This window comes from Delphinapterus leucas, chromosome 19 (assembly GCF_059928025.1).
Source record: "Delphinapterus leucas isolate spDelLeu-1000000601 "Yukka" chromosome 19, BTC_Dleu_Yukka2, whole genome shotgun sequence".
Classification (NCBI taxonomy): Eukaryota; Metazoa; Chordata; class Mammalia; order Artiodactyla; family Monodontidae; genus Delphinapterus; species Delphinapterus leucas.
Window position 1 is genome coordinate 14,147,297 of NC_143147.1, and position 21,431 is coordinate 14,168,727.

At 56.7% G+C, this 21,431-nt stretch overlaps 1 protein-coding gene across 3 annotated transcripts in view; it reads left to right on the plus strand.

The window, feature by feature from the left end:
• Positions 1–20,560, plus strand: part of PIK3R5 (phosphoinositide-3-kinase regulatory subunit 5) — a 73,096-nt gene extending 52,536 nt beyond the window's left edge. For 2 of the 3 annotated variants that reach the window (XM_089900357.1, XM_022596179.3), the window contains 14 exons: positions 7,906–7,975; positions 10,698–10,872; positions 11,466–11,619; positions 12,269–12,352; positions 12,630–13,323; positions 13,442–13,604; positions 13,940–14,065; positions 14,586–14,714; positions 14,872–14,965; positions 15,237–15,313; positions 17,824–17,917; positions 18,035–18,117; positions 18,574–18,686; positions 18,790–20,560. In XM_089900357.1, the coding sequence (XP_089756483.1) occupies positions 7,906–7,975; positions 10,698–10,872; positions 11,466–11,619; positions 12,269–12,352; positions 12,630–13,323; positions 13,442–13,604; positions 13,940–14,065; positions 14,586–14,714; positions 14,872–14,965; positions 15,237–15,313; positions 17,824–17,917; positions 18,035–18,117; positions 18,574–18,686; positions 18,790–18,937 (2,204 nt within the window). In that variant the 3' untranslated portion in view covers positions 18,938–20,560. The remainder of the gene's footprint in view (positions 1–7,905; positions 7,976–10,697; positions 10,873–11,465; positions 11,620–12,268; positions 12,353–12,629; positions 13,324–13,441; positions 13,605–13,939; positions 14,066–14,585; positions 14,715–14,871; positions 14,966–15,236; positions 15,314–17,823; positions 17,918–18,034; positions 18,118–18,573; positions 18,687–18,789) is intronic. The other variant, XM_022596180.3, reaches the window with a different exon arrangement.
• The last annotated feature ends 871 nt before the right edge of the window (positions 20,561–21,431 follow it).

Here is a 21,431-nt window from a genome sequence, read left to right on the forward strand (position 1 = left end):
CCCTCAGCTGGATGCACGCTATGCCTTGAGATGTTTTTGTGGGCAGCTGAGCAGGAACTCAGCTCCGAGCAGCCCCCAGAGAGCAGATGTGGGGCCAAGGGGCGGATGCGGGCTGTGGGGAGGCCCGGACTCGGGGACGTGGGGTTCTAGGCTTGGGGGACATGAGCCAGGCAGAGCAGCAACTGGAGATGGAAATGGAGTGAGGGTCCTTGGACTCAGAGCAGGGAGGACTCCTGGCACCCTAGTCGTTCACTGCTGAGGGTCTTCCCCTGGACCTTGCCCCTGGGACCATGTGAGGCCTCAGGTATGCTGAGGACCGAAGCAAATGCCTGGAGGGGGACACTCAGGCCAGGCTGTTCATGCCAGGAACGCCTCCTCTTCCAGGGAAAGCAGAACCGAAATAGGAAACCATTAGCTCTTTCTTGTGTCAGAGAGTCATTTTCAAACAGTTTAAAAAAAACCTAGCACTCGTACAAGTGTATAGCGAGCCTGTGTCAAAACGCATTCAGTTCGTTACTGAGGGTACCAGCAAGGTGGGAGGGCTGGTTTAAAGGAGGGTATGAGAAACTGAAATAAATTTCTCATGTAAGTCACAAAAAGATGGCAGAATTAAATACAAAATTAGTTAACATCATATGGGGGAATAAAACATCATACAGGGGGAAAAAAATCCTTTGAAGTTATCCTTTATAGTGAGCAAAAATTACTCATCTCACATCCACAAGTGAACCTCTAACTTCACAGAACCTGAGCCCTCGTGAATAGCAAGTAGTAAATTAAACCAAATTAGCTCCTTTTACATAACCCTTAAGTGGGCTAGTTAGGAAGTGCTTTGGTGTGATTTTTGTAAAGGCACGTGGTAACAAAGGCACGTGGTAACAGTTTTGCCTTGTTGCTGAGTAGCTCCATCTCCAGTAACCCCAGCTGAGAGAGGCAACAGGAGAAAGGGAGAGGGGCGGGAATGGAGGCTCCGCGACGAGCTCTTGGGGAGAGGCTGAGGCTGAATCACTTGGTGGTTACCAGTACTTTGCACTAGCCCATCGCCATTTCAAATCCTGGGGCTGTGGGGCCTTTGGCAAGACATTTAACATCATAGGAACCTCAGTTTCCTCATCTGTAAAAATGGGAGTATATGAATGTCTCCCTCTCAGCAGTTTGTGAGAATGAATGCTGGCCTATATTGATTTCCCATTGCTGGGGACAGTAGGATTTGGGGTGGTATTCGCTTAATAGATGGATTTTGGCAAGGTCACAGGGAGAAGATGACAAGGGACCTGGGGAGCTGGGCCCTCCACCCATGGAGCCTTGGGGAGTCAGTTGCCATGGAGATGAGGGAAACAGTTTATCCCACTTTGATGTGGCTGGGTGGCAGAGGAAGCGGGCAGGTTATCAAGCCTGAGGGCCTCCCCCTTCTTCCTGACTCCACCCCAAGTAGGGTCGCCTACTGCCTCCATCTGGGGGTGGCAGGAAACCTCACGTCAGTGCTTCTGGGTCCTGCCCGCCACACCCCTCTTGGGTTCAGCCCATATGTTTGTTGAGTATTTACTCTATGCCCACACAGCTGTGCAGGTCCTAACACTTGTCTGCAGAGAAGTCTGTCATCCTGAGGGGAGACAGTGAGCATCATATGTGTGAGTCTCTCTGCAGTTTTCAAAGCACCCAAACCTCCATGATTGTATCTCACCCAGACCACAGCCCTGTGGAGTAAGAGGGAAAAGCAACATTACTCCCATTTTGTGCGTGAGACAACCGAGACCCAGAAAAGTTTGATGGCTCTTGCTTTAGCTATAAAGTCAAATGCGAGAGAAGGAACATGGGCTTTCGGATAACAAAGACCTGTGCTTTGTCACTTACTAGCTGATGACCTTGGACAGGTTACATAAGTTCTCTGAGCCTCCTTGGCAAAAGTAGGACTGCGTTCATAGTAGCTCTATTTACAGTAGCCGAGACACGGAAGCAACCCAAGTGTCCATCAACAGATGAATGGCTAAAGAAGATGTGACACACACACACACACACACACACACACACACTGGAATATTACTCAGCTATAAAAAAGAAAGAAATAATGCCATTTGCAGCAACATGAGTGCACCTAGAGATTATCATACTAAGTGAGTCAGACAAACACCAATATCACAGGATCTCGCTTCTATGTGGAATCTAAAAAAATGATACAAATGAACTTATTTACAAAACAGAAACGGACCCACAGACATAGAAAACAAACTTATGGTTCCCAAAGGGGAGGGGGGTGGGGAGGGATAAATTAGGAGTTTGGAGTTAGCAGATACAAACTACTATCTATAAAATAAACAACAAGGATCTACTGTGTAGCACGTGGAACCGTATTCAGTATATTGTAATCACCTATAATGGAAAAGAATCCAAATCACTTTGCTGTACACCTGAAACTAACACCACATTGTAAACCGACTACATTTCAAGTTAAAGAAATAGGGCTGCAATTGTTGGTGACGGTGGTGTCGACGCCGAGGAGGAGGGTGTGATGGGGATGTTGAGGAAGAGGATGATGGTGTTGATGGTAGTGACGGCGTTGGTTGCCTTCACTGAGGGCCGACAGTGCATTCAGCACCGCTAAGGGTCAGTGTCATCTATCCTCAGAGCATCCCGCTGAGGAGTTACTATTATTCCCACCTTTCAGGCGATGAAACCGAAGGCCAGACAATTTAGCTGGCCCATGGTCACATAGCTAACAAGAGTTCTACCACTTGAACTCATGTCCATTTGACTCCAGAAACCATAGTCTTTGACTCCAAACACCACATTCTCATGTTCGCATGAAGCTGTTTCTACCAAGAGGCATAGGCAGGGGACTGTGTGTGATGAAAGGCCCTGGGCGGTCCCAGCTGGTGAGCACTCTCCCCGCTTGGGCAACTTCTCCTGCCCTTTTTCCTTTTCACTGAGCAGGTGCCCACCCTTTGACCTCCTTTCAAAGCAGGAACAAACCTGGATTAGTCAGTTTTGTCTCTTAGCTGGTGGCAGGTGAATTCTGAATGTTCTTCAGTGGCAGTATGTTTCTCTGGGACATGATTGATCAAAGAATTTGCATTTTATACCTTTTATCTGTGATTATGGAATGAAAGGTTTACACCCCTTGAAAGAACGTCAAACGTCATGGGCTGTAGGTGGGCCTCTGTGCCGTCGTTACAGAACGAACACTCTGACACCAGATGCGTGGGGTTCCCCCACCCACCAAACGGTTCTCCAGCTCTCCAGGCCCCAGATGGGTATCCAGCAATTCAGTTCAGTTCCGACCCAAACTACCTGGAGTCTGGCAGACCGTACAGGCTGAGGGCTCAGTGCCACAGACCACCCCCATTTCAGATGCCAAGTCCCTTACTTCTGACTGTCCAGCTATAAATTGGGGATTCCCATGACCTCCTCCTCAGGTTCTTTAATTTGCTAGAATGGCTCACAGAGCTCAGGAAAGCACTTTAGTTCCACTGACTGATTTGTTATAAAGGATATGATAAAAGATACAGATGGATAGCCAGATGAAGAAGTACATAGGGCGAGGTCCGGAAGGGTCACGAGTGTAGGGGCTTCTGTCCCTGTGGTGTTGGGGTGCATGACCCTCATGGCACATGGATGCACTCACCTACCCAGAAGCCCTCCCAACCCCATAGCTTGAGGTTTTTATGGAGGTTCTATTATAGAGGCATGATCAATTAACTCTTGGCCATTGCTGGTTAACTCAGCCTCCAGCTCCTCCTGGAGGGAGGAGGGGAAGGCAATCATGTGGTTGGCTCCTTCAGGCAACCAGCCCCCATCTAGAAGCTACCTCGGGGCCCACCAAGTGCTACCTCATTGGCATAAACTCAGGTCTGGTTTAAGGGGGCTCGTGGTGAATAACAAAAGACACTCCTCTCACTCGTCATCATCACTCACTTTCCTCAGGAAAACAAGCTTTAGGAGCTCTGTCTGAGGAACTGGGGTGAAGACCACATATATGTTTCTTATCGTATCGCAATATCACGGGGAGCTTTGAGGAAAAGAGTGGAGGGCACCTCTTCCAGAAATCACAGGCTGTGGTTGGTTAGGACTTAGCCAGCTGCCTATAACAGCCCACAGTAACAGTGGCTTAAACTCATAAGGGTTTGTTTTTCTCTTACATTAAAAAAAATCTGGAAGAAGGCAGTCCAGGGTTGACACAGTGGTCCCACGAACATTCTGGACCGGCCTCCACCCATCTTTCTGCTCCACCATCCTTAGCAGGAAACATCGTCCTCAAGTCACTTCATGGTCTAAGATGGCTGCTGGAGCTCTGGCCGTCATGCCCCCATTCCAGTTAACAGAAAGGAAGAAGTGAGGGGGGGTTGCAAAGAGGGGTCTTCCAGAGGCACCACCCAACTCCTTCTGCAAGGGAGGTTGAGAAATGTGAGTTATCAGCCGGGCACATTGCCCCGTGTCCCGTTGGTGAAGAAGGGGGTGGGTGTTGGGTAGATGCCCAGAAGCCTACCACGTGTGACTTACTAGTAAGAGGGGCTGGAAGACCTGGACTGGTCCTGCTGGGTGACTATAAGCAGGGTGCTGAGAGGGCTGGGGCGGCAGGCCTCGCCTCCCCCACCCCCAGGCCTGGAGATTGTGCCAGGCTGAGGCCTCGTCCATCCCACGGGCTGTTCCGGGGGGTCACTGCAGCATATGTTTTTTTTTTTTTTTTTTTTTTTTACATTGGCCTATTTATGCCAAGAACCAAATCCCCCCCTGCGTGCGTGTAGTTCTGCCCAGTGGTTTTCTTCCCGTGTGTTTTCCTCTCGCCTTCCTGACCTGGCTCAGGCCACACCCCTTCCCACCCTCCACATCCTCCCCACCCTGGATTTATTCACACCTGAGGCCGTGCCTCACCTTCCTGCCCAGGGCCTGCTGAGGCCTCATGGCCTGAGTCCCCGATTCCCACAGACTCTCTAGAACCCCGGCCCGTCACAGAGATGAAGGTCAGGAAACTGCTGACCAGGGGACCCCAGAAGGGAGGAAAGCATAAGAGGAAGCCAGCTGTTGGGCGGGTTTATGTCAGGGTCCAATGTGGGTCGGGAGAGGAACACAGCATCGTCTCCTGCTGGGACTGACATGCAGCTAAGGCGGGGCCTCTCCTGTCTCGTGCTAGCCCTGAGGACTCTGTGGAATCGTGGCGCTCACCTTCTCAGGGGAAGACAGCCAGCAAACCCGGACAACGTTCTTGTTGCCCGCCGCACGGATGCCCAGGCACCGTGTCATGCCCTCAGCGTGGACGTTCTGTAAGAGTGTCGTTAATGTGGTACCAGTTCCTACTCTGTGGCACCAGGGTGATTGTCACGCATCCTCTGTCTTCCTAGTCAGCTGTCCTGTGCAGAATGGCCATTTCTAGTCACCACTTTAAAAAAGGGACGGGGGGGAGGGATAAGTTAGGGGTTTGGGATTAACGGATACACACTACTATATATAAACTAGTTAAATAACAAGGACCTACTGCGTAGCACAGGGAACCATAGTCAATATCTTGTAATAACCTGTAATGGAGAAGAATCTGAAAAAGACTAGGTATATATATACATATATATATAATTGAATCACTTCGCTGTACACAACACAACGTTGTGTACAACTGAAACTAACAGAACATTGTAAATCAACTGTACTTCCATCAAAAATAAAATAGATAAAACAATTTTAAAAATTAAAAAGAGGGGAAGCTCAGGAGGGTAAACAAAGCTCAGTTACAGAGGGGCTCACGTGCCTGGGCAAGGCGTTTGAACTTCACCGTGGCTGCCCACCATCGGCTCCCAACTGCCAGGACCCATCCCTCGCCCGCATGAGGGGGCCCTTTCCATTTCCTACGTATTAGGACCTGACACGGAACTGCCCAGGTGGGTTTTTGGTTCAGCCCTTGGGCCAGCCTTGGTCTAAGAAAGCCAGTCCCAGAAAAGTGTTCCCGTCTGCCGAGATGCCCAGGGCAGGAGGAGTGAAGGTCAAAGGGGGAGAGGCGCCCAGTGCCCTGAGGGTCCCCAATAAGTGGAGGTCCGTTATCAAGAGAAGCCAAGGGGGGCTTCCCTGGTGGCGCAGTGGTTGAGGGTCCGCCTGCCGATGCAGGGGACGCGGGTTCGTGCCCCGGTCCGGGAGGATCCCGCATGCCGTGGAGCGGCTGGGCCCGTGAGCCATGGCCGGTGGGCCTGCGCGTCCGGAGCCTGTGCTCCGCAACGGGAGAGGCCACAGCAGTGAGAGGCCCGCGTACCGCAAAAAAAAAAAAAAGAGAGAGAGAAGCCAAGGAGGGGGGAATTTGATGGGTGTCTCTGGGAGAGGGGTAGAGAGTTTCAGCTGATGCTGCTGGAATCCGGGCTGTTCGGCACCGGCCCACCAGCTCTGGAAACAACGCCCTCTGGGTCCCCCACTAATACCACAAAATCAAGCAAACAGCAGCTCCCAGCGCTAATGATGCCATAATCCCCAAATGAGACCATTAAAGCATCCTAAGATACGCAGGTGGAGAGATAGAGGATGTTAGAGGATGTTCCTCGTCATGGAGACTAAAGAGAAGAGCAGGTTTCAAGGAGAAAGTGGTCAACAGTACCCCCGGGGGTGTGGCCCCGGCCAGGTCTGCGTTTACAAGGGTCAGAAATGGGGCGGGGCCGGCAGCGGGTCAGCAGGGCGTGCGTTACCCGTTGAAACCATTAGCTGGTAAAAGAAAAGTGTGACGGGTCGAGAGAAGACTTTGCTCTCTGTGTGTTTTGGGGGTCGGGTAGATTGGGGGGGCAGGGAGACCTGGGGTGCGGGGGACACTCCTGCAGCACTTTGTTGGGCGTTGAAGGGGCCACGAGGGGACTTTTCTCTCTCGTGTCTGTGAGCGGCCACCAGATGGCGTCCTGAGTCCTCATAGTAATCCCTGTTTCAGGGACTTTCCTGTCAAAATAGACGTAACCTTAACATCTAAACATGTGACAAGTACATGGAAGACACACCAGGTGAAAGGCCCCCAAAGCAAAGCAATTAGGCCCTAAGTTGGAATACTATAAATTGGAAATGTTCGGCCATTTACTAAACAAAAGACACGGCCCTTCTGTTCACAGCCATCTCTAACCCCAGTCTTGGCTTTCACTCCTCCGAGGGGCAGCCTTTCTGCTCCCAGCTCACACCCCGGTCCACACCCGGCAGGGCCCCTGTGACGATGTCCAGGCTCTAACAAGGAGGCTGCCTGCCCCCCTGAATCCCAGCCTCATCAGTGAGGAGCGCAAGCCATTGTGTAACAGCCTCACCGTAACTGATGCAGAACTGAATACGTACTTTTCCAGCTACAGAATTGAGTCAAGTTGCAGGGAAAAAGGGAAAACTCTGGCTAGTTTCTTCTCAGCACGTTTGAATCAGAGGTGACAGAGAGGTGGATGAGGCCAGAGAGGAAGGCAGGGAGGGGGTCTTTGGTGCAGAGGCTCAGCCCTAGAGAGGGACAGCGCCAGGCAGGACCACGGGTCCCTGAGGGCCCCCCGAGAGCATGTGGGAAGCGGGGCTGGGAGGCCGAGGGGGAGGCTGGGGGCTGGCCGGAGCTGAGGCTGAGCTGAGGGGTGCCTGGCACACCCACTGCAGGAGGTCACCCGGGACAGGGTCTGCGGGGACGGAACCAGGACCAGCTGGACAGCAGGAGACCCGGCCGCTTCAGGGGCCTCGGTCTCCTCCCAGGGTGCCCTGCCCCGCAGTCTCTGAAGAGTGAAGCTTTGCAGGGCGGGTGGGGCCTGGGAATCAGACAGTTAAGACCCTGGTGGCAATGGGCCTAATCTGCCCCTTGTCCTGACCCTCATCTGGGAACTCCCAGCCAGATTCTCCAGTGCCACGCTCCTGCGAGGCGCAGGGCCATGGCTGCTGAAGGAACAGGTAAGTCCGTGAGCTGTTCTTTTGTGTTTGTTCTTTTGGCCACAGGAATCTCCTACCAGCGACTGGTGAGGGCCGAGCAGGGCCTGTCCACTAGGAGTCATCGCAGCTCCACTGTGTGAGTGCTCTTGGGGAGGGAGGAGTTTGGAGGGTGGGGTCATGTTTTGTGCACAGCCTCTTTTTTCAGGGCTAAGGGTCTTTCATCAGATTCCTAATTGGGTCTGAGACTTTAAAAAAAAAAAAAAAAAAGAAAAGTTTAAAACCACCTGCCTTGGGCTTCCCTGGTGGCGCAGTGGTTGAGAGTCCGCCTGCCGATGCAGGGGACACGGGTTCGCGCCCCGGTCCGGGAAGATCCCACATGCTGTGGAGCGGCTGGGCCCGTGAGCCATGGCCGCTGAGCCTGCGCGTCTGGAGCCTGTGCTCCGCCATGGGAGAGGCTGCAACAGTGAGAGGCCCGCGTACCACAAAACAAAACAAAACAAAACAAAACAAAACAAAAACACCTGCCTTGATTGTGCCAGGTGCTGAGCGAACATACATTACCTTACTTTACCCCCAATTTTCAGATGAGGAAACTGAAGGTCAGAGAGGCCGAGTAACTTCCCCAAGGACACTCAGATAGTAAGTGTCTGAGTCAGGATTTGAGCCTTAGACTTCCTCAAAAGCCGAGGCTCTTTCCATAATGTCTTTCTGCCTGTTAGTAAAAGAGCGTTTTTCCAAACATTTTGACTGGGACCTACAATAAAAAATGCATTTTATATGAAAGCCTGGTGTACATACACACACACACACACACACACACCACACACACAGAGCTGAGACAAGTTTTAGGAAATGAAAGTCACCTTCTCCCAAGGATGAGCTCTGATCTCTTCTAGTCCATTTCACTTAAAAGGCTGTTCTGGTTGTGAATCCCTGAAGTGATTTTGTTACCCACTCTTGGGTCCCCGCCTGTTGGAAAAGCATTAGAGAGGAAGCCTCCATTCCAAGGACCCTCCGGCAAGCCTCCAAGCACGTGGGTGCCTGAAGACCCCAGCCTCCACCAGCTCAGAAGTTCTAGTCACCCCCCCGCCCATCCTCAGTCTGAGGGTTTCACAGCACATACACTGAGCAAACGTTAGTTGAGTTCCTTCTCCGTAAAAACAAACAGAAAAGCTAGTGGTAGATTTTGAGAGAGACAGAAAGGGCATAAAAAATGTCTTGTAAATGTTGGCCTAGTAAGTAAGCAGGACCCTGCCAGAGGCCTGAGGCAGGTGAACGGTGGATTATCGCCAACGCCCTTCTAGGTACTTCCTGAACCCCGGGCACTGTTGCAGGCATCACTCCATCATACAGGCCTTTTGTTAACCCTGCGAGAAAGGTATTTATTGGATCAGGAAACTGAGGCACGGACAGGTTCGTAGAAAGAGCTACGAGCAGAGAGTCGGTCTCACTTTGGTTTTCTATAGGTTGGGAACAGGCGTGCAGAGGAGGTGCGAGTGGTGAGGGCCCGGGTGTGGCTGGCCTGGTCCTGTATACAGTGGAGCTCAATGCATGTCCATGAGGGGATGATGCAGCAGTCGGTGAAGGAGGAGGGCTCAGTGAGGGACCGTTTACTTGAGCCCGATCCCTTTTTCTTACAAATAGAGAAATCAAAATGAGATCCTCCCTAAACCCTGGGAACTCTGACAGAGCCTGGTCCCATTCTTGAGCCCTGGCCACAGGGCCGGCTCTGGGACCTCTGTCCACAGACACTGGCAGGAAGGCCGCCTGCCTGGTGCTTCTTGGCACTGGGTTTAAACACAGCACAGATTCGTGAGAGAACGCGAGCAAGTGTGAGCAGTTCATACTAAAAGCCTTTACAGGTATAATACCGCGATGGCTGGAATACCTTTGAGAAAATGCAGTGATCGGGGGTTGGCCGGGGTGAAATGCGAACAGACGTATGTTAACTGTTAACTGAGTGATGGATCCTCGGGGTTCACGATTCTGTTAACATTTGTGTATGTTTGAAATTGTCCATGATGAAGACATTTAAACACTGGGATCAAAAGGGAGCCCAGGGTCCAGGGGAAGAGGAGGCGGGGGTGGGGCGTGGCTGGATGCACACTCCCTCCCCCAGCCCGATGCTGGCCTGCATGAGGGCTTTGGCAAGTTAGAAAGGGCATCCCCTGTAAGCAGAGGAATCAGATGCAGCCCTGACTTCGCTCTCCTTCCTCCTGGCAGATGCCACCCCACACCCCGACCCTTGGCTTGAGGAGCAGGGCTCGGGCTGAAATTTCAGGCCACACCACACGACGGCATGTGGCTGTCCCGCTGTCCCCTCCCAAAATGACCGCCTGACTTCCAGTCAGCTCACCTAAAATACAATCCTTTTCTGCGTCATCTTGCATCTGTTAAAATATCCTGTAGGAAAAATGTTTTATGTAAAAATTAAGGTAGAATTTATTTGTGAAAATTGGGTTCCGTTTTTTAAGATTTTTTTGATGTGACCATGTTTAAAGTCTTTATTGAATTTGTTACAGTATTACTTCTGTGGGGTTTTTTTTGGGGGGGACGGGTTTTGGCCTCAAGGCATGTGGGATCTTAGCTCCCTGACCAGGGATCGAACCCTCACCCCCTGCACTGGGAGGAGAAGTCTTAACCACTGGACCGCCAGGGAAGTCCCGAGTTCAATTTTTAAAAGGTCTTTGAAGACCCCAGCTGAAAACTACTCAAAAGTAGATCATAAGCTTTCCCCTTGGAACTGGGACCCCTGAGCCCTCAGCCTCTCTCCTGGCCTCCGGGCCCACGTGGGCTCTGTGGCTGCCCTTCCCCGCCCCCGCACCCAGTACCCATGGCCGGTCCTCTGTGTCCCCCAGCACCGTACTGTTGCTGAACCCGGTGGAGGTGCAGGCCGAGTTCCTCACCGTGGCCGACAAGCTGAGCACGCCTGGGCACTCCCCGCACAGCGCCTACACCACCCTGCTCCTGCACGCCTTCCAGGCCACCTTTGGGGCCCACTGCGACCTCCCAGGTCTGCACCGCCAGCTGCAGGTGTGTGTCTGGGACCCTGGGCTCAGCACCGCCCCCTCCCGGCAGAGCACCTCTCTGCAAAGGCAGGGTCCTCTCTCTGGTCCCTCTCCGCGGCCCGGGTCCATTGGCCTCCCTCGCCCCGAGTGACATGGCGGGGAAGTCACTGGAGGGCTGGCCTCATTGATTGAGAGGTTTCTATTGTGCCGGGTCCTAACCCAGGTGGGTGGCACCCTAGACAGTGGGGCTGGACACAGAGCCTCCGAATCCAGCGTGGGCTGGGTGGTACAGGACTGAGCTTTAGACTGAAGCTGGAAGCCCTGGGGTCTAGTCCGAACTCTGTGACAGGTCAGCTGTGTGGCCCTGGGCAGCGCCCTCCCGTCTCTGGGCCACAGCGGTGAGCTCTGAAGTCCCTCCCAACTCTGCAGGGCTCTGGCTCTGGGCCTTTCTTTCTGACCACTTCTGGAGAATAGGGACTGAGTGGGAGGCCTGGCTCCCTGCTCAGCCGTGGGTGGTGGCAGGCGATGAGGCTGGGGACGGACTGGTCACCGGGAGCTCGAGAAGTCGGGCGGCCGAGCCGTGGTTCGGGAGCAAGCCTGCCTCCCCCTGGGTTTCAGTCCAAGACCCTGGCAGAGCTCGAGGACATCTTCACGGAGACGGCCGAAGCACAGGAACTGGCATCTGGCATCGGGGATGCAGCTGAGGCCCGGCAGTGGCTCAGGACCAAGCTGCAGGCGGTGGGGGAGAAAGCCGGCTTCCTTGGTGCCTTAGGTGAGGCTCTGGGGGGTGAGGCCCATTTCCCCCTGTGGCCCTGGTAGCCCCCCAGGTGAGCAGCCCCGGTCGGCCTGGTGCTTCTGTTTCACATAATCATTCAGGGACCCAGGTTCTCTGACATCTCCTGGCTCCAGCATCCCCGAGGGTGCAGTTCCCGTCTGCAGGGTTAGGGTTGGGCTGCTAAGATCGCCACTGGGGCAGCCTGGGGGAGGAGGAAAAGAGTGCTGATCAAGGGCAAGGGGCTTCGTTTTCACAATGAAGACAGCGTACCCCTTTGAGCCACCTTAGTCACATGGCCCACCTTGCCCCAGTGGGTCTGGGAAACGTCTATTATAGAAGAAGGGATGCCTGATGAGATGGTGCCGTGGTTCTCCTTTTCGAACCAGAGGCGCAGAGGCTGAGACTGGGCCACATTCGTGCAGCTCACAAAAGGGCACGGCATCTACCTGGTGGGCTTGAGAGAAGCCCTCTGGCTGCGGGCCAGGCATCCCAGCTTCCAACTCAGCCTCGGCCCACCCGGCTGCGTGTCCTGTACCGGTCCTCTCCCAACTCTGGCCTCTCCTCCAAGACGGGGGTTCTGGGCTGGCCCATCTCAAGGCCTCTACCCAGCCCTCACCTCCTGCCCCTCCCTCCCTCATTCCTGCAGACACTGCACAACCTGGCAAGCTCCGTACCATCCCCATCCCTGTCGCCAGGTGCTACACCTACAGCTGGAGCCAGGACAGCTTCGGTAAGCAGCCCGCTGGGGCCCTCGTGGTGCCCACCCCCCAAACTGCCCGGGCTCTCTTCCTCTGCAGCTGCCCCTCACCCCAGCCCCCTGCCAGCCCTCCCACCTGAGCAGGCTCTGAGCAGAGCAGGGGGCAGGGCACTGGGCTGCCCTCTGCCCTCCTTCTAACCTCTGCTCCCCAAGTTCATTCTGTCTCAGCCTGTCACCCCGCCCAAGGGTGTGCAAGAGGGGTTCCAAGGGCTTGGACACCCAGACGGCATCTCGCCTTGCTTCCCTGCAGACATCCTGCAGGAGATCCTGCTCAAGGAACAGGAGCTGCTCCAACCAGGAATCCTGGGGGACGAGGAGGACGTGGAAACCGAGGGGCATGATGCCGAGAGGGACTCGCTGCTCTCCACCAGCTCGGCAGCCTTGCACGACTCCACCCTGTCCCTTGCCTCATCCCAGACCTCGGGACCCAGCCTCTCCCACCGGCTGCTGAGCTCCTTTGTCTCGGGCCTCTCTGATGGCGTGGACAGCGGCTACGTGGAAGACAGCCAGGACAGCTCGTTCGAGTGGCCCAAGAGGCCTGGCAGCCAGGAGCGCCGGGCCCACCGCAGGCCCGGGCAGTTCAACAGGATCTATAAACTCTTCAAGAGCACCAGCCAGCTGGTGCTGCGCAGGGACTCCCGGACCCCGGAGGGTGGCCCGGACGGCACCCTGCCCCTGCGGCGGGCCGGCAGCCTCTGCAGCCCCTGCAGCCCCCTGGCTGGCCCGGCGCAGCCCCCGTCCCGGGCCCAGCGTTCCCGCTCCCTGCCCCAGCACAAGCTCGGCTCCCAGCTGCCCGGCTGGGCCCTGGCCCCCGCCTCCCGTCACCAGCGCCGCTGCCCCTTCCTGAACGGGGACGAGGACCCCGGGGCCTCCACGCTGCGAGTTGTGGTCTTCGGCTCTGATCGGATCTCGGGGAAGGTGGCCCGGGCGTACAGCAAGCTGCGGTGAGAGCCGAAACGGGGCATCGGTCTGCCCTGGGCAGCAGGGGCGGCGTGCTGCTGGCGGCATCTGGGCTCCCGGAGGGACCAAGGGCCTCCCTTCTCACCATCTTCCTCTCGGCAGGCGGCTGGAGAGCAACCGTCCGCTCCTCACACGGTTCTTCAAGCTTCAGTTCTTCTACGTGCCCATGAAGCGGAGCTGCGGGCCCAGCGCCAGCGCCAGCCCAGCCCCTCGGAGCCAGACGCCGCCGCTCCCCACAGACTCCCCGAGGCACCCCGGCCCTGCGGTAGGTCCCCGGCCCTGGGCCCAGCAGGGCGGCAAAGCGAGGAGATGTAAGCAGGCCCCAGTCACCGGAAGGGGGCTGGTCGGAAGTCACCAGCTGCCCTGTGTTTAGGGGCCGCCGCCTCCTGCCTGGGCCTCCGTCCCGGGCGTGGTCCCTGCCCTGCACTTGGCCCGACGGTGGGCGGGGGCACGTTTTGCTGTGTGACATGGACTGAGAGTTGTCAGACCTTTCCAAGGGCGCAGAGAAGCTCAGGGTGGGGCTGCAGGTGCCACCCAGGGCCCCGAAGCTAGGGTGGCAGGCGTCCGGGTGGCTGGGAATGACTCTCGCCCCCGCCCCAGGAGCTGGGTGCAGCCCCCTGGGAGGAAAGCACCAATGACATCTCCCACTACCTCGGCATGCTTGACCCCTGGTATGAGCGCAACGTGCTGGGCCTCATGCACCTGCCCCCTGAAGTCCTGTGCCAGGTAAGCGGCCCCTTTCCTGGGTGCAGGTGGAGGGCCCTGTCTGTGGTCACCCAGCCTCGCTTTGAAGGTCCTAGCTTGGGGGATCCAGCTTGGCGGCCCCACTGGAGGACCAGGGCTCACTTGGGACCGAGCAAGGAGGGTGGGTGGAAGCAGGGCTGAGCTGAACCCAGGGCTCGGGGGCCCAGGGAGGGGTCACCACACCGAGAGGGAGGGGCCCTAGAGGGTCCAGTTGCCTTAGGCTTCAGCTCCCTTCCTCAACTCCCAGCTTTGTCTAGCTTGGCTGGGGCCTCCCTGGAGGCCCATGGGCCAGTGAGGGAGGGGCGGAGGCCAGGCTGTGGGTCCTCCCTTGACCATTCTGTTTCCTGCTCCCATCTCACCGCGCCCCTCCCTGGCCCTGTCTGCCTCGGGATCTCTCCTCTGTGTGTCTGCATGTCTGTCTCTCTTCCTCTCATCCTCCCTTTCTCTCTCCCTCTCTGTCCACCTGTCCCTCGGGCTCGGGCTCGGCCCTCCCAACCCACAGCAGTCTCTGAAGGCTGAGTCCCGGCCCCTGGAGGGCTCTCCTGCCCAGCTGCCCATCCTGGCGGACATGCTGCTCTATTACTGCCGCTTCGCTGCCCGGCCGGTGCTGCTGCAGGTCTATCAGACCGAGGTAAGGCCTGCCCTGCCGCCCGGCCCCACCTCTTCCCCCAGACTAGCTGCAGGGCTGCTCCCACACCCGGGCAGCCAGCAGCCCTGTGCTGGAGGAGCCTGTGCTGGGGGCCCCTCCTGGAGGTCCACGCTGACGCCCACGCTTCTGCCCTCTCCAGCTGACCTTCATCACCGGGGAGAAGACGACAGAGATCTTCATCCACTCCCTGGAGCTGGGTCACTCTGCTGCCACACGCGCCATCAAGGCTTCGGGTGGGCACTGCCTGAGCCCCAGTGGAGGCGGAGCTGGGGGGCGACACGCCGGAGAGGGGGACCCTGGGGTGGCGGGGCGAGAGGGCGCTAGGAGGTGGGGCCCCTGGAGGTAGAGCTAGAGGGAGGTGGGCCGGGATCTGGGGCCCTGGGGAGGAGGGGTCCCAGGGCGGTGGGGCAGGAGGGACGAGAAGCGGGCAGGGAGGCAGAGCACAGGGTCTGTGAAGGTCACTGGAATTAGAAGGAGCAGAGGGTCTGTCTGTGTGTGGCACAGGTCCTGGCAGCAAGCGACTGGGCATCGATGGTGACCGGGAAGCCATCCCTCTAACACTACAGATTATTTACAGCAAGGTGAGACTGATGCTGGCCCCTCCCCTCTGGGATCTGCTCCCCATGCCGCCTCCCCAGAGCCAGCCTCCTGTGTTCCCCGGGTGGTCTTTAAGCTGGAAGGCCGCGGCAGGCTCCCCAGGCTCTCCTGGATGCTGAGAGAAGGGGGAAGGAGAGGCGGTGGACCTTCCTCTCCCGCTCTGCCTCCAAAGCTGCCCCCGCCCCGGGGTTCTCCCCGCTGCTGAACGTGCTCAGCCCTTCTGTGAAGCGCTGGGGCCTGGCCTCAGGGCTGGGGGTGAGAATGGGGCAGAGTGAGGGACTAGGGCAGGGACTGCTGTGCTTGGTGGGGGTCTGGGAGTAGGTTTGGTGTGAGGGGAGCTGGGGGGTAGCCCATGAGCACACCCCGGCTCTGGGCCACGACAGGCCTACCTCCCGGACGGGCAGCCTCCTACCTTCTTCCCTGCCTCCCTCCCTCCCTCAGCAATTTGAAAGATATTTATTGAGCACCTACTCATGTCAGGTTCTGTGCGGGGCCAGGCCCTCCCTCTTAACTTCTCTCGAGGAGGGAGACAGACAATAAACAAGGAAACAAAAAGTGCCCAAGGTAGGGCTTCCCTGGTGGCGCAGTGGTTGAGAGTCCGCCTGCCAATGCAGGGGACACGGGTTCGTGCCCCGGTCCGGGAGGGTCCCACGTGCCGCGGAGCGGCTGGGCCCGTGAGCCATGGCCGCTGGGCCTGCCCGTCCGGAGCCTGTGCTCCGCAACGGGAGGGGCCACAACAGTGAGAGGCCCGCGTACCGCAAAAAAAAAAAAGTGCCCAAGGTAATATTAAAGAGTGGCAAGTGATGACAAGGCAACAAAAGGGCTGGTGGGATAGAGACAATAGGATTCTTTCCATGTAGTGGCCGAGGAGGTGGGCAGGGGCACTGACACTCGCTGGGTGCTGTGTTCCGGGTGTTGTTCATGGTACAGGAGCGTTCACGAGAGGGAGCAAAGCTCTTACAGCCTGGAGGGGTTAGATGATGCCACAACATGTATAATTACAACTGTGACGAACAGATGAAGGAGAGGTAAAGGGTTCTGTGAGAACCCTTAGGGGATTGTTCAACCCAGTGAGGAAAGTTAGACAAGGTTCCTTAAGAAGGGCCATCGAGTCAATGTTGGAAAGAAAACCAGGAGTTAAGTAGGAAAAGAAGAGAGACGTGCCCTCCAGGTAGAGATAATAGCATGTGCAAAGGCCCTGTGGTGAGAGAGAACATGAACATCAAAGGGCACTGTAGGAGGACCAGAGGGGCTGGAGCAGAGACAGTGTGGGGGGAAAGGATGATGAGGTGAAGCTAAAGAAATGGGCAGGGCTGGAATGCCAAGGGCCTTGGTTCAATGAGAGGAGTTTTGTCCTCGTCCTAAGAGCAATGGGTATCCTGTGAAGGGCTTTCAGTTTGGGGTGTGGCAGGATCAGATTTGAGGTTTGGAAGCCCCCTGTGGTGGCTCTGTGGGGAATATCAGAGTGGACCCCAGCGGGTGTGGGAAAGCCAAGTCAGAGGCTCCCGTGGTTGTCCAGGCGAGAAACATGGGCAGCCTGCACTAGGGAGGAAAGGAATGGGGGTTATATGTGAATCACACGAGCAGCAGGGCTTAGGGATGGATCAGAAAAGGAGAGGCTCCAACTCCTGGATTTCAGCCTTCTGCGACTGACAGGACCATTTTCTCAGAAGAAGCCCAGCTCCAGTGGGGGAGTGGGTGTGGGGCATAGTGGGTTCGAGAGGGAAGGAGAGACCAGAACAGGCAGTGGGAGGGTGGGCCTGAGCTCAGAGGTGAAATGTGGAGATGGGTGTGTAGGTGGCCATGGAGAAAGGGCCATGGGTGAGGCTCCCTCAAGGAGAAAGTAGGAATAACAGAGCGGAGGCCCCAGGAGAAGCTCCTGACACCTGCGTCCTGTGATGGGGACAGAGGAGGGTGATCGCGCAAAACAGAGGCCCCAGCCAGGCTGGTGGTGGGGAAGCCAGGAGCGTGCCGCCACGGACGCCCAGGAGAGGGGAGGAGTGGACGGGATGGCATTCTCCTGTAAGGTCAGGCAAGCCGAGGACTTGAGAGTGCTTGTGGGTTTGGCAACGTGGAGGTCCCTGATGAGAGAGACATTCAGACAAAGACCCAAAGAGGGGGCTCCGGCCCAGCTCTGCCTGGGACCCCCCCTGCCCGTGAGCCTGTCTCTCCCTCACTCGGGGTTCGGAAGATCCTCAGACCACCCCTTGAGACGTTCTCAGCACTTGTACCCTACAACCCAGTCACCAGGCTGACCTGTGGACCAAGCCAGTGACCTGATGCTCCTCCCTGGAGCCAGTGAGGTCTATATAGGGGTCAAGGGGCTCTTGGTGAAGAAGCTGGCAGGCTCGGGTGAATGAGAGCGAGCTTCCTGGGTGTGCTGGCTGCAGGCGGCGCCCTGTCGCTGGCCGGTCTGGAGCCGCTTCTTCAAAGAGAAGGCAGTAGGCACCGGGGGGCATGCCGCTGAGAGGGTCTGGCTTTGCTGCCTCCCCAGGGGGCCATCAGTGGACGTAGTCGCTGGAGTAACATGGAGAAGGTCTGCACCTCCGTCAACCTCAGCAAGGCCTGCCGGCAGCAGGAGGACCTGGGTGAGGGGGCAGGGGGAGGGGGAGGGGAGGGGAGGGGAGGGGGACAGGAAGGTGGAGGAGAGGAGGGGGAGGGGGGGTGGGTTCCTGAGCCTGGCCTGAGCCACCCTTGCCCTTCAGACTCCAGCACGGAGGCCCTGACGCTAAACCTGACAGAAGTGGTGAAAAGGCAGAACCCTAAATCCAAGAAGGGCTTCAACCAGGTAAGAGCTTTCCTCTCCTCTCTGTCATCCCCTCGGGAGACTTACTGGGCGTGTGCGTGTGTGTGCGTGTGTATGGGGGGGTGTCCAAGGGCTGTGCTGGGGCCTGTGGGTGGGAGGGTGCACACCTGTGGGGCTCCGTGGTGGCCTCCAGGGCAGCCCCGAGTCCAAGGCGGAGTGGCCTCTGTGTCAGGGAACCCGGGCTGTCACGGTGAGGACAGTGGGGTTTCTCCTCCCAGGACACTTGCTCCTTCCAGACTCAAGAAAGGGCAGAGGCTGGGGAGGAAGCAGGGCCCGATGGAGGGACCAGTCCCCTGCACGCGCATCGCGCCTGGAGAGCTGGCAGCCGAGCTCCTGCCCCACCCCCTGGACCCAGTCGGGCGGTTCCAAGGGAAGAAGCTGTCGAGGGCTGGCAGCTCTGGGGCCAGGGCTCCCGGGTGACCCGGGCCTTCCTTCTAGATTAGCATGTCGCAGATCAAAGTGGACAAGGTGCAGATTATCGGCTCTAACGGCTGCCCCTTTGCCGTGTGCCTGGACCAGGACGAGAGGAAGATCCTGCAGAGTGTGGTCAGGTAGGAAAGCGGGGGCCCCCGGCTTTGTTTCAGCACCCACCCAGAGGCCTGGAGGGAGCTGGAGGGGTGGGAGGCCTGCCCTGACACCTGCCCTGCCCCACAGGTGTGAGGTCTCCCCCTGCTACAAGCCGGAGACGAGCAGCCTCTGCCCCCCACCCCAGAGGCCCTCCTACCTGCAGGCGCAGACGGCACCCGACCTCTGCTCCCTGCTGTGTCTGCCCATCATGACTTTCAGTGGAGCTCTGCCCTAGCGGCCCGGCACCGGCCTGGACAGCAAGCCCGAGGGCAGCCTCCTCGGAGCCCCCTCCCTCTTGGAGGGCCTCACTCCCCGTGGAGAACTGGACGACCCTGTGCTGGGTCAGGGTCCCGCTGTGGGCCCTGCAGCAGGCAGGGGGCAGGGATTAGGGGGTTGATGGCGCCTCCCGGCTCTGGGAAAGAAACAAGCATTAGGGGGAGGGGCCTGGCTCTACAGCCCCTCAGATCCCTCAGGGAGAAAGGAGAAGGATGGGCGGTCTGGCCTCTGAAGGCCCTGGCCTCTAGTGTGGTCTAGGATCCTTTCTAGAGGAAAGAGCTGAGGCTCTGGTGCTCTGGGGTGTGGTTTAGGCCTCCTCCCCCGACCCTTGGCCAGGCCCGCCCCTTACTTTGTCAGGGACTTGGGGAGCCCTTGGAGTCTGGAATTTCAGTGCCCCTACTCAGGGGTTCAGGTGGTAGAAACGTAGATGCGACTCTTCTGACCTCAGTGCCGTCGCCCCCATCCCACGCCCCTGTCTCACACACACACACACACACACACACACACACCCTTTCTCTCTCTCTGGAGCCTCTTTGTGGATCGAGATCCTTGGGAGACAGGACGAGCTTAGATTCAGTGGCGGCTCAGTTACCTTCTAGCTAAATGACCAGAAGGAAGTGAATTAGCTTCTCCGAGCCTCCCTTTCCTGAGCACTAAGATGGGGGGTTATAAGACCTCCTTAAAAGGCTGAGACAAAATTGTCTGCAAAGCGCCTGGCTCAGCCGCAGGCTCATAGCAGGTGCTCAGTAAAGGTCAGCGGCGTCGCCCCTTCAGCCCTGACTCACGTGTCGGGCGGGGGGTGGGGAGGGGATGCTCTCGCTGTTCTCGCGATGCTCTTCATTCCCTCCTTTCCAATTCACCGATGGGGCAGGACCCAGACCGAGGGGGTAAGGAGCCCTAAGTTCTACCCTCTGAAGGAGGAATTGCCTTCGCCAGGGTGAGAGGAGGGTTGCACACGTGCCTTCACCTCCTCGTCTCCCAGGTTGGCCCCTGTGCCCCACTTCTCACCTCACTCCATTGTGTGGGAAATCTTCCAGCCCCAGAGTTCACTGGCACCATTGTGCCTGGGCAAGTTCCCAGAGGAGTAGAGGATGGACAGCTGAGGGGAAGACGGCTGATACAACATGAGAGCCCAAAGTTTTAACTACGGGGTTGCAGTGGTTTGAGAAACTGGAAGCTGATGTGGGCTAGGATGGCAGGCGGAGGGCGGGCCCGGGCCCGGGGTTTGGACTCGTAGAGGTGGAGAAAGTAACCACGGAAGCGAGACAATTGTATTCCGCACAGAACCTCTCCTTCCCGTCCTGCTCCGGCTTCATCTGCTCCAAAGGTTCTGGGCTTCCAGGAGCCCACGAAAGCCCAGCCCAGAGTACTCAGGACTTGAGAGAAGTGGACAGAGCGTCTCTGACCACATATGGTCACCCTTCTGCTGTCAAGGCCATCTGTCCTTGCTTCAGTTGCCAGACAGTGGTTGGCAATATACCTTCAATGTTTTTTGTTGTGTGAGCTGGTTGTCTGACAGTTGTTCAAGAATAGACGAGTGGAATTTAATATTATTGTCAAATAAAACTTGATTCCTCTTGGATTTAATGACTTACAGTTATTTTCCCGCTAGCTGGCTAGTTCACGTAAATCACTTCACATAGAGTGGAAATAAGATTCTTGGGGGGTTGTTTTGTTTATCTTTTTGTAATTTTCCTCTCTATCAAAAATACACTTGTGCCGAAGTTTTCTGCGTAAGCCTCATCGTGCTGCCGAGAGGAAGGGAAGTGAGATCCTTGCTGACCCTCTGGACCTGGGGCTGTTATTAGACTTGGCTCATAGGTAGGGAGAGGAAAGGAGGTGAAGGGATGGTGGAGGACACCTGTGACCTGGGAGAAGTAGGTAAGCACCAGGCTTCCAGCACAACCACGTGAGATGGGGGAAGAAGGAACCGTGAGAGACTTCAGCTCTGTATCAGCTAGCTGTTGCAAACAGGAAAGCACACCTAATGCTCGATGGACTACAGCTGTGATCATTTATTCTTGCCCGTACATCTACAGGACATCTGGGGACCCAGGTGGCGCTCAGAGTGGCTTGGCTCCAAGCTGCAGGTTGGGTTCAGGTCAGCTCTATGGGTTCCTCGGGTACCTTGGGTCAGCGTGTTAGCATAGGAGGGGTAAGCAGAGACATGTGATGCCTCCTAGGGCCTGAGCCTGGAACTGGCACAGTATCTCTTCTGCCAACATTCAGTTGGCCAAAATCGATGAAGGACATCAGCCCACAGAGTCAATAAGCTCAGGAAACCTCACACAAGAGAAAAATAAAACTACATGAGAAGAGCACTGCACCTCTGATACTCTTTCCAAAACCCTGTGACCCAAGACCAGTAATGAGGAAAATGCCAGACAAACCCAGATTTGGGGACATTCTACAGGATAATCTGACCAGCACTCTCTCCAGTGTCATGAAATACA